This window comes from Gavialis gangeticus, unplaced genomic scaffold, assembly GCF_001723915.1.
Source record: "Gavialis gangeticus isolate Ggan-Ray unplaced genomic scaffold, GavGan_comp1, whole genome shotgun sequence".
Classification (NCBI taxonomy): domain Eukaryota; kingdom Metazoa; phylum Chordata; order Crocodylia; family Gavialidae; genus Gavialis; species Gavialis gangeticus.
In genome coordinates this window covers 7039540-7054703 of record NW_017729005.1, presented here as the reverse complement: position 1 = coordinate 7054703, position 15164 = coordinate 7039540, and the positions used below count along the sequence as shown (strand labels likewise).

Here is a 15164-nt window from a genome sequence, read left to right as displayed (position 1 = left end):
ACCCCCCCCCCCACTTCCCTCCCTGCTGCTCACAAGCCAAGATCTTCTGCCCACAACGGCGGGAGCAAGACATAATAGGGTACGTTGGGGGTGGGTGTAGACACCTTGCTACCACCCTCCTAGGCAAAGGGCTGGGCAGGGCACAGTTTGTTGGCTGGTGCCACAGGCTGGATGAAAGTTCCCGGTGGGCTGGATGTGGCTCGCGGGCCATATTTTGCCTGTCTCGGGTTTAGTCATACTTGCAGTTGATGGGCACAAGATTTTCCATCCAGAAATTAAACACTTCTTTCTTTGGGAGACTAAAAGTAATTGTTACCAAACTACTGATGTTTTTTTTTTCTTTTTATTTGTAACTTTCATCTTTCTGCCCTACCAGTTACTCCGAAGCATTCATGTGGTTTACTGGTATAAATGAAGCTCTTCCTATATAGATTTTATATGTGAGAGTACAGAGCCATGGTGTTGGTCTTTGGACAACCATATCAGGATAGCAATAATTGTATGTTATAATGCATCTTTTCCAGTGTTGCCAAGTCATTAGTTCAGTTGTGTTTCCACTCTGAGGCTTAATGAAATGTTCATGATGCAAATCTAGGGAGAGATGCATCTCACTCGCTGTGGGATCTCTTCTCCTGTCGATGTGCCCCATGTAACTCCCATTAATATTAATGGAAGTTACACCAGGCGCATAATGGGAAGAAGAGCTCTGAAAGTGAGAAGTGTTTGTGTGAGAAATCCCAACTCGCTTTATGTAACTCTGAGGAGCTGAAAGTCTTTATTTAGCATATTAAAAGAAAAAACGATTGGAAAGACTAGAAAATTGCCACAAACCAAATCATTTCTTGTGGTCTTCATATAATTTTTTAAAAGAAAAAAATGATGGGCATAATGGTCATGGCTGTACCTAAGAATATTAATCAGGTATTGTAATGTCATAATTGTTGTAATGATTTTTGTATTTTATCTATTCTACTCTAGTGGGGCTTTTTTGCTACATTGGAGCCAGTGGATAGTAAACTACCAGACTATCTTGGTTAAAATTTGGACCCTGTAAAATTTTCAGGCTGATTCAGGCTCTCCTAGTCTAAACATCTACATTAAAAAACTATGCTAAGGTTTTGGGGTTTTTTAATGCAGTACTATTTTAGTATGATCACAGCAAATTTTTTGTGCTGCTAGTCAGAGTGCCCTCTAGTGCTATATGAACCAATCAATACTAGTTTATGCAAAGGATAAAAAATGAATGTCAAGCACAGCAGTTTTAATTTATGCTAGAGTTGTGCATATTCTGATTTGTGCCAGTAATGACATCTGAAGATGCTACCCCACAGACTAAAGAAAGTATATAGAAGGCAGCTCTGATTGTCATAGGAAACACTGCAACTGATCTAAAAATTTTTTTTTAACTATAGGATAACATGAGTAGAACAATGCTTTATATTCTAAAAGAGTATGGCAATTTCTCCTGTTTCCTTGATATTTTAGGGCAGTCTTTTCCCCCTGTAATAATCTTAGCCAATCGTGGTTAAATAGTAAACTATAAATAATGGTGTAGAGTGTTAATGACATGCAAATGTGACTGGTGTATGTTGGAATAAACAGCAAGCCTGCTGTTCAAGGATCATATAACAAAACTAAGATGACAGCCTCGATCCAGCCAGTTCAGTGATATTTATGTTACCAGAATTAGAAAATAGTTTTCTAGTGATGTAAATTATTAGTATATATACATTCTGTCTGGTTAGTGTATACATAATGTTACTAGTCATATTATTGGTATTACTTACATTCTTTTTGTGTTAACTCATCAAACTCCAGTTTTATGGAATTAAAAACAGGAAATAGTTTGCGGTGTAACAGAAGCATCCAGTGTATTTAGCTGTGTGTGTAAGTTCTGTGTTTCAGGAGACGCACTCTATATTGTAAGCGTATGACAAAGCATTTATTACTCTGTTATTGCGGTATTACAGAGCAAAGAGTGCTAAATAATCAATCAGTTAATGGTCTGTATGGCAGTTTGAACACAGCACATCTATTGTGCTTATGCTGCTAGAAGGATGAGCTTGTGCCTATAGTGTATGTTGCATGTTCAGCCAGAGCTTAATGTTCTAAACTGGAGCTGACACAAATATTTTAGAAATGCAGCTTCAGCAAACAGTTTGAAAGTTCTCCAGTATTTCAGCAGTAACAACCAAAAGATAAGAAAGATTCTCAGAAAAGTGATTTTAGCTTTTTTGAAAAGGGGGGAGGAAAGTATATCAGGAAATGCTTACATTGGCCCCTTCTCACAGGATTTAGTAATTATACTCTAACATTTTTGTCCTTTTCATGTTACAATACAGGCAGGGCTTGCTGGAAATATGTTAGGGGAAAACTAGATGCTGGAAGTTGTAGTTGCTAAACGCTTTGAAAACCTGTAGCTACATGCTTTGGATGACACGGCCACTGCCTATGAATGATTCACGTGTTTAACTTGCTTTCTACTTGCTTGTCTTTGGTGTGTGGTAGGTATTTCTAGGATATCTTTGTTTGTTGTCTGAAGACTTAATTGCTACTTTGATGATAAAATGTTACATTTTCTTGGAAGATTTAATGTATGCCTTTTTTTCCCCCCCCAGAGGATAAAAATACCGATTATGCTAATTTCTACCAAGGTTTGTGGGACTGCACAGGAGATGTACCTGATGAGTTGTCATTTAAACGTGGTGACATTATCTACATTCTCAGCAAGGTATAGTATGCTACTGAGAATAAATTGGTGTAAAAAAAGTATGTCACGGTAAAAGCATGCATTCTTACAATACTATGGGGGAAATTGGCACTCCCTTTAGATCCCTTGTTAGGTGTTGTAGTCACAGTAATTCATTATTTTGTCAAGTGGAACATAATTGCATTTAAAACATAACAGAAATAGACTTAAAATTTTTATCCTTTTAAGCGTTAGTCAAGATCAAGTGTTTACTGCATGTGAAAGTTAACCTTGTAGGATGCTTTATTATGTTATGCTTTTTATTTCCTTTTCCTTTGTGTTCATGTGTGTGCTGATTTTGATTTTCTAGGCATCTTGCAACTAGAAATGCTCTTCTTCTTGAATTAGGGTTTTATCTGTTCTGATAACTTAGGTTCTGTGTATGCTGCTGACAGATTTAGGCAATTAATGCACCATTTTCTCCTATGTGTAAAGGAAATCATAAATGCAAGTCTTTTGTTTCAGCATAATGTCATGGATTAAGCCAGTATCCTTGTTTTAATTTAATATAAATTAACCTAAGGAAGACTTCCCCCTTTGAATGTGCTTATGCCAAGCTCAGTGAGGCTTACATATGACTGCATCTGAGGGGAAAATATTCTTCTAACCCACAGATTTAAAAAAAAATACTTAAGTTTCCACAGTCGACAAATAAGGTTAAAATATTTGTTATGTTCTTTCATATTCAGTTGTCATTTAGTATTATGCATATTTGAAGTCATGGTAGGCCTTTTAAAGTGTTTCAGCACTTCTATGCTGAAATTATAAGTAACATCATGAAGGTTGCAGTCCTCTGTTTCTGTTAGTTTAAAACTTTTCAGTTTCATCAAAATTGCTTTAAATCTTCCTTGATCTGTTTAACTGCTGTGTTTTTGGATAATGCATGTATGGCTTCTGTTTAAATAAATTCAAGATTTATGGCTAGGAGGGCAATCGTATATAAAAATATAGAAGATATATTGCTAATGATAATGTAACCATGTACTACTTTTGAGGTGTTTCATTGTCACTTAAACTAATAACTATAGAATTGCATTTCTAAAGGTAGAATAGGTCTTTTTGATTGAGCAGACATTCGTTCAGTTGTATAGTACTGAAGAGTAGCATACTTAAACATGTAAACTACAGGCACAAACAGTTTCGCATTATGCATCAATGTCCTTGTCCATTGTACTATTTTCTAATGCTATAAGGGGCTTATGAAATCTTAATTGTTAATCATAGGTGGGGAGTTTTTTTGGCTGGTTCCCTGAAACCGTTTAAGTCTGCCATTCATTATAAAGTGGGGCAGAGGTGGAGAAACATGCTATCCATTTCAACTATCTCATGGTCATGCCTTGATTAATACATATTCAGTCCTTGAGACTGGTCTGCTAGCTTTTCTAAATATATAGATGCTTTCTGTTTTAGGAATGATTTCTGCTTCAAAATGGAGCTCACAAAATACAAGCCTATTTTACTTAAAGACTGTTACAGCTTTTTCAGAAAAATGAGCAGGTCAGTACTGTCAGGTCTGAATTTAGGGTCCTTGGAGGTGAAGTGCCATGGAATTATCCATCTTAACCTTCCACTTTATTCAGTTTCAAGGGCTAAGCATTAACAACACCTTCATCTGTTTAGTAAGAATATAACCAAGGTAAAAAATAATATAGACAATTTAAAAATTTGAAAAGACTTTGCTTCAGCAAATATTTTTTAATTTACTAGATTAATATTTAGACTTTGTGGCAGTGGCATGAATCTTTGGCAATTTTTTAATTTTTTCACACCATCTAGTGGTTGAAAATGAGAGATGCAGCTACTGACAGTAGGTGATGTGTGCAGACCCAAAATGGTGTCATAAATTCAACTTCAGCTTGATCCTAGCAATGGCTTATTACTTTCCTATCATATGTCAGCCATGTATTTGACATCAATCATGTAGAAATCATGTTTTCCCGATAAAGAATTAAATTCAAGTATTATAGTGGGAACAGTGGAATATTAGCAAAATGATAGAGGATTTGTGCAGTTGTAAAATATTTCATAGTGAACCATAAATATGTTGGCCTGTTTATAATAACTATTACCATGTATGTGTTAACTTCTGCTAATAAGTTTTGCATGTTCTCCAAACAGCTGTAATTTTCTCATACTTTCCACAGATCCTTAGAGAAGTGTGAAAAAGGAAATGTTTTCACTTTGTAATGAGATGATTACTATGATAGGAACAGTTTTTGAAAACGGGAGCACTTTTACATTATGAATAGATAAAGACAACAAATACAGTGCAATTAAGGCAATTCCAGTTTGTGTGCATCTGAAGCAAATAGTAGGGATTTCAGTGAAACAAGATTTATTAATTTGTTAAGTATTTATTAAGGTCATTAAACATTACAGAATGCAAAAATATGCTTGATTTTAATCGTGAGTAGTCTCTGAATTAACTCAGAAAAATGTGTAGCAAAAGAGACAAAATTTGGCCAGCTATGATTTTGATCTTGCAAATGCTTAGCTGTGTATTAACAATAAATTTTAATCTTTCTTGCATCTATTTAAAACCTTTAAATTTGGCCAAGTGAGATACCAATTTAGTTGCTTATAGATGAATCCATCCTAGTTTTCTGTCAGTGTTCTTTCTTAAAATTCTCTTGAACATTTTGATGAATTTTTTATATTCTGCTCTATACAGCTTTCAGAAATTTGTACCTTTTGCCTCCCTCCACCCCCAGAGAACCATCTATAGCCATGGTGGCACCAGACTTTAACATTACTTTTTCACTGAAAACTGACTTATACAGTTACGGATTGCTGAACAGCTGGATCTGTCAAAATTTGGTGTCCTGTGGATATACAGTTTACAACAAGAGTGCAACAATTGCATTTATTTTCGGTGAAAAAGTTTTGTGCTGGAAAGCTTCATTCTGTAAGCCAGATGCAAAGGATCATGAAACTGAGGAGTGAATTAGCAGGCCATTACATCCTTCTTGTCTTCTGTTGCCATATAGCAGTTTTCTGGATTCTTGCACAATCTTTACCTTTTTAACATGGTTCATACCAACCAGATGTCTACATTTATGTTTTTAAAAACACCAAAAACATTTCCTAGAAAGACAGGGGAGTCATCCCTCCCCTCATTTTAACTGAAATTTTACTTGTTCCCTGTTAATTTAGTATATGGTAAAGCAGCTTGATGTCACTCAAGTAGATATTTATTGCCCATGAAAATTTCATCTCCCACATAACCCTTTGCTTTGACAACACTTAAACTTTGCTGGATGTAGAGTGCATATTAGGTCAATATTCATATAACTACACACAGTTTTCAATGTTTACAAATGTATTGCAACTGTGCTGTCAAAAAAACAAACTTTTAAAACACATCATCTTTATTTTTGTTTAATGAAAATATGAAGGAGTAATAGTTTTATAAACTTAGATTACTTCCTATGCAAATATAATAGAGCAAAGAAGTGCAGCTGTTTCCTGAAAAGTGCAAGTATTATGATTCAAATATTGTTTTTGACAGTTGCATGAAAGGCAGCCTGCATATTGTACTATAATCTGTGGTACTTTTTGTTAGACTATTTAATTGATCATTTGGAAAGCTGTATTTATCAGTAATTCAGTTCTCAGTGATGAACTTATAGTGTAAACTAGTCTTTTATTCATTAGTTTAGGTATATCTCTTGCACAAGCCTACCATATATATATTTTTTTAAATCAGGATTAGGGTAAAAACCTTCAAGCATGGCATTATCCAGATCCATTCAAAAGTGACTCTAATTCTGTAAATTTAACAAAATAAGTTCTTATTAACAAAATGTAAGCATATACCTATCTGACTAAGAAATATTTTTTGACATGGTGGCATGAGATGGAAAATAAAACGGATCTTTATTCATTCCATGAAGTTTTCAGAATATCAGTTTTCAGGTTAGAACCAGGTCTGTTTTACCCTTTATTTGTCCTGTAACTTTTAATTGATTTATATTTTGGTATATGTCATAATGGCACATATATAACCTAACAGTGCTACCATACAATACATTTTTGAGGTTTATATTCCTAAGGAAGACTATTTTACTGCTGTCTTAAAACAACTCTTCCACCTGGGAAGAAGTCTCATTCAGTTATCTAAAGCATTTGTCATATTCTGCTTTTTAGAGAAAATGTTGTTCTCTGCCAAAAATGCTCCCTAGATGACTATGTATCATTCAGGAGGTGCAGCAAAGGAAGTTCTAAATTTTTTCAGCAAGTTTGAATCTCCTGGACAAATTATAGTGGTTTAAAATATTATATTGCCAAAATTGGCCCATAAGACCTTTTTGAAAAAATGTTATCCCTGCCGCCTGTGCCGCCTCCTATCCTGATAGCAGAGGCTTCTCACTATACACTACACACTAGGTATTGGTACATTCAAATTCTCAATTGATAAAGTTTTCATATTTACAGGTAGAAGCAATATTATTGGTAACATGGAAAAATAGAAATTCTTAATCCATTTGCATTTTGTATTTATTTTTAAATGGATCACTGATTTCCTCAAGTCATTAATATAATTTTATGACATCATTTTAAAGGAGAAAAAGCACCATATAGATTGAACAGTAAGGGGTCAGAAGTGCCAAATGTTCTCAATTCCTATTAAAGTCAGTAGGGGTTGAGAGGGTACTAAACATCTAGAAATGCATAGCTCCTCACAGGGTCTGGTCGTTACAGATAGGAAGAGAAAACCTTACATCAAACCTGTTGCATTTTCAGTTTCTCTTTCCTAAGGCAACGTTCCATCCACTATCAAATAATAGGATTAAAAGTGTGTTTCCAGAATGCTCTTCAACAAACTTTAAAGATCTTTTGGGCACAGATCTTTTAAAGTCTTAAACACATGCTTAACTTCAAATCATTAAGTTGGTCAGGGGGGAATGGGATAAAGCATCTGCTCATAGCAATTAAGAGCAGACTTATTAGTCTTCTCAGGATCAGGATTTGTATTTTGTTACTACCTTATTCTATATGTAGAGAATTAATGTGTAATAAAAAACTATGTCAGATTAGCAGCTCGGAAATACAACCATCATCTATTATTTTTAAAAAAGGATGCAATCATTTTACTTTGCTTAGTAAACTTCTGCATTTAAAAACAACACAAAACACCTCTCTGTGTCTGAATGAACAATGAAAATATAACAGTATTTTTAAAAGCATTTAGCTTTCATACAGTTATTCTCTGTTTTTATTATTATTGTTTGGCAAGGATGTTTCCTGTTCCTTATAGCTATATCTATAGATATAATACACATGCATACCACTACTCCTCTATTTCCCCCTGAAGCAATTCATTTCGCAGTTATTGAATTTTTTAGGAGTGTTATTTTCATACTGTAAGCATCACAGCACCACTGGATCTTGATAGCATTTCTACATAAGGAGAAAGAAGCTTTGTGTTAGTAATTACCTAACATTGTCAGGAGCTGACTGCAGGCCTCTTTCTAGTGATAACAGAATAACCACATAATGTAGCTTTATAGCACATGATTAATAGAAAATAATTACACATCCTACAAAGGGATGCAATATTTCTTATAAATTGACTAGAATGGTTTCCTGTAGATTAAAGGACTCTTCATTATTTTATCGGTCCTTCTGAAGTGTAGCCACTTGCCTATGCTAGCTCTGATGTTAAGAGCTGAATGCAGTGAGGGATACCAGATGGTAAGCCTACTGGTACCTGAGATCCTGGGTACTGCTTGCTGAACACCAGACATTCTAATTCTGAAGCAGATAGATATATTTATCCATCAGAATTGGAGTCCACTGCTTCTGCATTTTTATATATTATTTCCCTCAAATGTGGATTTTAGACTTTATTTTATTCTACATGTCTTATACTGCAGTAATAGACATATGGACCTCAAGACAACATTGAATCAATTGCATTATATTGTCACTGTAAGTAATTTATCATTGATAACAGTGGTAGAAACAATACATCAATTTGGATGTTGTGTGTGCGTCTGCAAAGAAGGTGGGGGAGGGGGAGGAGTTAGGATGTTTGGAGAAAGACGTATGTATGTTAACCAGTTAGAAAGGGACTGCTACGTAATTATAACTCCAAAACCTGAAGTTAAAACATAATGTTCTTGGTAACCAGGAGTCTGTGTTACTTTTTCATTCCAACTTCTATAGCTTGCCAATAGTTTAATTGGGATATTCATGTTGCTCCTGAGGCTCATACAAAGAGTAGTAATGACAAAGTAAAAGCTTCTGTGTTGCATTCTTGTCTATATAATCTAATGGCTGCAGTGAATCCATAAATTAGCTTACTAGACTGTTCCATCACCATCCATTTCATCTTATCATTTACTTTCACACAACACTATTAAATGATGTATTACTAAATAGCAAGAAATGAAAAGTTTTCAAAAAGCAACATGTTTTTAATTTAATTAGAGGCATCCGAATAGGGCTTTTTTAAAGCATGAATGTTGTTTTGAAGTTCATGCGGTGCCATTAAGCAAAAGATTTCCAAGTGGCAATTTAGTCCATAGTCTTTTCCAGCGCCATTTGTCATATGTAGCGTATTGCCCTCTTAACTAAGCCACTTCTCTGCTCTTACACGTTGGGTTTTTTTGTTTGGTTTGTTTTCTTGTTTGTTTGGAAGGTGGAGAGAGAGGTGGGGGGCAGGAGTGGAAGGTGTTGGTGATGGCTAGCAAAACTTTAATTAGTCTCTTGCTAGTTACTCCATGAGTTCCAGATAGCAACTTAAAATATTTTGTTACTTTTTTTGTTTTTGAAAAATGTCCTGCAATTCCTATAGCATAAGTGAGGGCTGGCATCTTGAACAAGTACCACTTTTTATTCTGGGGATATAATTCTGATGTAAATGTAATATTGTGGGATACATATATATGTAAATATATATTTTGTGTTCACGCACACACATGCACGCACACACACACGTGTGTTTATTTAATATATAAAATTTTAAACAAGATTAAATAAATTATTTGAGCCTCTGCTGTGAGAGCTGTTACCTAGCTTGTAAGGGTTGTCACTGCAATGTGAAGGAGTCCCTTAAGAGCTCCTGGAAACCCTCTTAAACAGCAGCAAGGGGCAGTTCTTATTGACAGCCTAGTTCAAATGGTCCTGGACTTTTAGGTACAGGTATTATACTTTTACTGGTGTGAGTGAGTGGAACAGTTCAGCGCACAAAACCAGCCCATATCCCTAGCAGACCATAAGTTTGGCGCACATAAACGGGTTATGCCACCCCACCAAAGGTTGGATGTGTGTTCTGTTAGCTACCGATCTAAACTATGCTGCTTGCAGAAAACTGTGTAACTTGGATCAATTCTGCTTCTGCCTTTTGAAATATCGGTACCTAACCTTGTAGAAGAAGTACTCCCCAGAATTCCTTGCTGCAGTAGAGAAAAGGAGATGAATTCCTTTCCTACCTTTTTCCAGGCATGTCCTTTTGCATTTGATCAGGAGCCTTCCTAATGTGTGTGTTGTATTTAGGGATTTTTTAAAAATTCCTACGTTATGTATTTTTAAGATTTTATATATGCTGGGTTAGGACTTTCAAATGGTCAATTCTCTGTTTTTCTCCAAGAGGAGAAGGAGGGGCTTTGAAAATGTTTTAAATAGTAACTGTTCAAGCAGAACATAAAAATAAAAGAGAACAATAAGAATGTATTTTTTTTAGGAAGCCTGAGAATGAAGTATAAATACACAAACTGTATCTCTGTATTTATAAAGGTCCTTTCACATTCCCCACAGGGAGAATGGAGGGTACTAAGCACCGTATAGGACCCTAGGGACCTCTAGAACAGCCTGTGTATATTAGCAGAAAGTCAGGATTGTTTGGGTTCCAATTGAAATCTATTAACCCTTAAACATCTGTCTGCTTCTTGACTGCTGTATCACAAATAGGTTTGGCTAAAGGCAAAATTGCAGCTGATAGCATCAGCTCAGAAGAACCATCAATTCAAAAATCCTGCAGCCTTGCTTTTCTCATCTCAGAAGAGCAGCGTGTCAGGAGGGAGATGTTGTTTATCACATGTATCTGTGTATTTTATATTTTCCATGTTTGTTCCATAGTAATTTTTATCTTACTAATCATTCCATTTTGAATGGAGTTTTGGTTTTAATAATGCTTCATATTTAACTCAATACATATGTGTGTGCAATTTCAGCAGTTTCAATTTATTGAACAACTGTTAGGATTGATCTTAAAATATTTACCTCATAGGAAAAAATTAAATTTGGATCCCACAGTACTCTTGCTTGGTATTGCTTTTGGAAGATATTATTTCTTTAAACTATTATAATTCATTTTGTTTCATATTTATCTCACTAAGCCTAAGCAAATTTCAAACAAAAATACATTAGTCATCTGTCAGACATGTGAGAGCTGTTGTCAAAATTTTTGCAATCCCGAAGTCAGCGGTATACTTAGTCCATAAAAAGAGGATGTGCATTAAATGTATAGCATTCCCTTCACATTTAAGCCAAAGATTATTTTTTTAAATAACTTGGATGTAATTTTCAGAGGTCAGCCTTATGATAAGATTTTATCCAGGTAAAAAATATATAGAAAGATGAGATCAAGTATATTTTTACCTGTGATACAGAAACATTGACAGCAGTTTGGGGTGGGGGAAGGAAACTGTTTTTCCTTTTCTTTCCTTTTCCTAAACAGTATGCATGTCTTTTAAAAATACAATTTATATCTTTGCCTAACTGCAGTTTGAATGCCTACAACAAAAAGATCTAATGTTTTAATTTGGAATTCAAGCTCTTATAACTGTATATAGGAGGAAACATCCATAAGGAGTTGCATACAAAACTCTATTGCATTTATATCAGACTAAAGGTTAATATTGCATATTGTTTTCAATTAGGAGTACAATAGATTTGGCTGGTGGGTAGGAGAAATGAAGGGAACCATTGGCTTGGTGCCTAAAGCCTACATAATGGAGATGTATGATATTTGAGAGGCCTGGGTAAGTACATTTTAATCCAATCTTCTGTAATGGCTTATATGTTCCCTTATTCTCTGTTTCATGAGCATTTCTTTCCTGGAACCCTTGCAGAAGTCCTGTTAACATGAAGATTGTAGCAAAATATATTTAAGGCTCAATTAAAGCAGCTCTGTTGGGTTTGTGTATGAAATAGAAACAAACAACTATGTTTGGAATAAGATGTATTCCATTACTACTTTCTTCTCCCTACCCTCTTTCAGTAGAATCAAGTCTACAGGCTTTCTGGTTAGCTTTTGTTGCTTAATAATGTCAATGTGTACAATTAGACATCTATGGAAGAGAAATATTTGAGCTCAGCTGTTTTTTGTATGGGTGTTTTGGGGTTGTTTGTTTGTTTGTTTAAACTAACCATGTATTGCAAACTTACTTTTCTCAGTCAAAAGAAATCTGAAATTTAAGTCCAGCGTGGTGTGCGGATACAATTTCCAGATCTGGGCTCCAAAATGGGAAGATTCTACTCTGTAAACCTGCAGTTGCCATGGCTGTGGTTAGAACATCATCTCAAATATATGAAGTAAAACATTTGAAAAACTCATTTCTGAGTTTTTGTTTTGCAAGTCATCAATATTTTGTCAACATTTTTGGAAAAAAAATTCTGTACAATTATTTGTTTCCTAACTACAGCACAGTGAAACTAAATAGATAACAGTTAATGTGTGAGGCACAATCAGTAAAACTCTACCTGTCGCTGTTTTCCTTATGCAATATTAGCACTTGTCCTATCCATCTGTTCTATACTAGAGTGGAACAAGATAATTTTTCCCCTATTAAAGCTTTGAAAATACAGCAGGATCTTGAAATTAGCAAATTATTCACTTCAGGTAGATTTTAATAGCTGATAGTTTCATTTCAGTTGCTAGAAGTGATTTCATAGAAAGCTAAATAATTTCTGTGTAGCAATGTAATGATGTGCTTCTGAAAAAAAATATTTTATATTTCTAAATGATTTATTCTTCATAGGATTTTATTATTTTATATATAGTAAGATTTCATAATCGCTGAATAACAGAGGGCTAGAGTAAATCATCAGAGCCTCTTTAAAATTAGTGGAACTATATTGACTTGCACCATATTATCCTTATTTGCAGATGTATACTGGATGAAAAAATACATGGAACTGAAAATAGCTATTTTGGGTGCTGGATGCATAAAAAATAGCATTTGTGCATGAATTTCCTGTCAGCAAAGCACTCCTTACCTGTTTTTCTGTTGTTGAAGCACAGATGCTTTCACTGATCTAATCTTCCTGGCTTGCCTACTGCTTACCCAAGTTATGTCATGAGTTTGTGAGACTATACATGTGAGTAAGGGATACCTTCAGCCTCAGCAGTAGCATAAGCAGGATATGATTATTCTTTATACCACCGCAAAGTACAGTTACAAAAAAAATTAAGCATCTCTCGTACATAGAACCCGAACAATTCCAATTGTAGTAATACTTAAAAACCCTTTGTTCCATTCGTTTGTTGTATAGGTGCATGTATAATATCCCTAGTTATTTTGAATTCCCCAGAACACTTGGAAGCAACCAGGAGTGGTCTGATAATTTGTGAGACCCTGTAGCTGCCAAAAAGACAGGTCAAGCCAGCCTGTGAATTGCTGAGTCTGTGCAGGTCCCCTAGTACCTGCTTATGCTGTTTATGCTTCAGGCAGGCCCTGGAACTAGTGTGGGGTAAAAGGTAGTTTTAATTTAAACGTTAAATTGTTTTATTTCAGGCAACTAAAGCTGAGTTTTACTTTAAATAATTTATTTTGCTTTTTGTTATACAAGACTGCTAGTAAGAGTGAACCAGGGTGAGTTTGGTTATTTTACAAACTATTTTTTTTAAAGAACTGGTCATTGAAATCACATGCATATGTAATCTGTGAAGCATGAAAATGATAGACTATAACCTTCTTCAGAGTTTTACTACTTTAATTTATCAGGTGTACTTGTAGATAGTATACTGTGTACACTGTTAATATCATGGCTAGAAAAACTTTCTCTCTTTTTAACAAGCCAACGTAATAAGTCCACATGCTGAAAAATCTTTATATTAATTTAATAATTTAGAAATCCCCTGCAACTGTTTTGGTTACTATCTTTTGTGTCAAAGGCATGAATGACCCATAAAACTGAATTTATAAACATCTAAGTTATAGTAAATTTACTCATAAAAAAATTAGTAATCGTTTTGGGCAGCAATATTATATGTTAAAATTAAACCCACAGCAGATTTTTGCGGCCAAGTTAAACCTTGGGAAACTGTTTCCTGCTGACAGACTAAACTATGACAGTGTTAGTGGGCATTGCTCTCCTGTTTTTGTTTGGTATATAAAAGGAGAAGAATTTGTACTATAGTGGTTTATCAGTAGATGGCAGCAGATTTTCATAGCATGTTGCACTACTTGGAAACCCTGCCCCCACCAATTGATCTCATGCACAGGCACTCGCATTTACAAGTTAAAATCACTGGAGGCCTCCTTCGCCTTATCCCGTTAATCCAGGAGAGGGAGTCCTTACCCAACTGATGAATAACAAGCTCTTTGAGCTATTTTTCCTGTTGATGGTGACAAAAATAGAAATAAAGTATCTTTTGTCTGTTGTTCTATAGCATTTATTTTCTGTCTGTTTGTACAGCGTGAAAGGTTATCAAACAGAAAACACGCACATTGAAAAACTTTTTTCAAGAAGAGCCTTCCAGCACCATCCCGAATTTTTTTTAAATAAGCCAGCAAAGCAAAATCAATACAATGTTTACTTTAAATCGTTGCAAATACCATAACCTTTTTTGAATGAGAAAATTCTTATTAATACAATTTAAACAAAATTGGATGTTGGAAAATAGGCTAATTGCTTTATTTTCATTGTTTACTTAGATTTCATTTGCCTTTCTTTGAACTGTAAGACAGCTAATTTTTTTGTAAAGGTGATTGTAAGTCATATTTTATGCAGCATTTTACTTGATTATTTGCTCTGTACTGAATTTGTGCTATACTGCCATTAGATCTTACAATAATGTTCCACTCTGCAAATTTTTAAGGTTCAAATAAAGTTTAATTGTTTGCAAACTGTTATGATGCTAATAATTCAACAGCCTGCTGTGTTACTAATGAAATTACTTTGTTATGATTAATTTGGAAAATAGTGTGTTGATTGTAGTAATTAAGTACAACAAGGTGAAGTAAATGATTCTAATGCCATCTGGCCTCCAAACTGAATGAAGAAATGAAATGGGGCTGTCATTTGAATTTATTCAGTGAAGTAAGGGTAATACAGATGACTTTTATTGCTACAGCACCCGGACATAACCATGCCACTCCATAGCATGATTTTGTGTACTTCTGTGTATATAATTCTTTTTCTCTGCATTATTTGCTTCAGGCTTACAGATTTTACCTGCATCTAG

The 15164-nt window shown here is 34.7% G+C and overlaps 1 protein-coding gene across 3 annotated transcripts in view; it reads left to right on the top strand.

Moving 5' to 3' along the window:
- The window catches only part of SKAP2 (src kinase associated phosphoprotein 2), a 226835-nt gene extending 212005 nt beyond the window's left edge, over positions 1-14830 (top strand). For 2 of the 3 annotated variants that reach the window (XM_019508620.1, XM_019508622.1), the window contains 3 exons: positions 2619-2731; positions 11635-11736; positions 12152-14830. In XM_019508620.1, the coding sequence (XP_019364165.1) occupies positions 2619-2731; positions 11635-11727 (206 nt within the window). In that variant the 3' untranslated portion in view covers positions 11728-11736; positions 12152-14830. Of the gene's footprint in view, positions 1-2618; positions 2732-11634; positions 11741-12151 lie in introns of those variants that run through there. The other variant, XM_019508621.1, reaches the window with a different exon arrangement.
- The last annotated feature ends 334 nt before the right edge of the window (positions 14831-15164 follow it).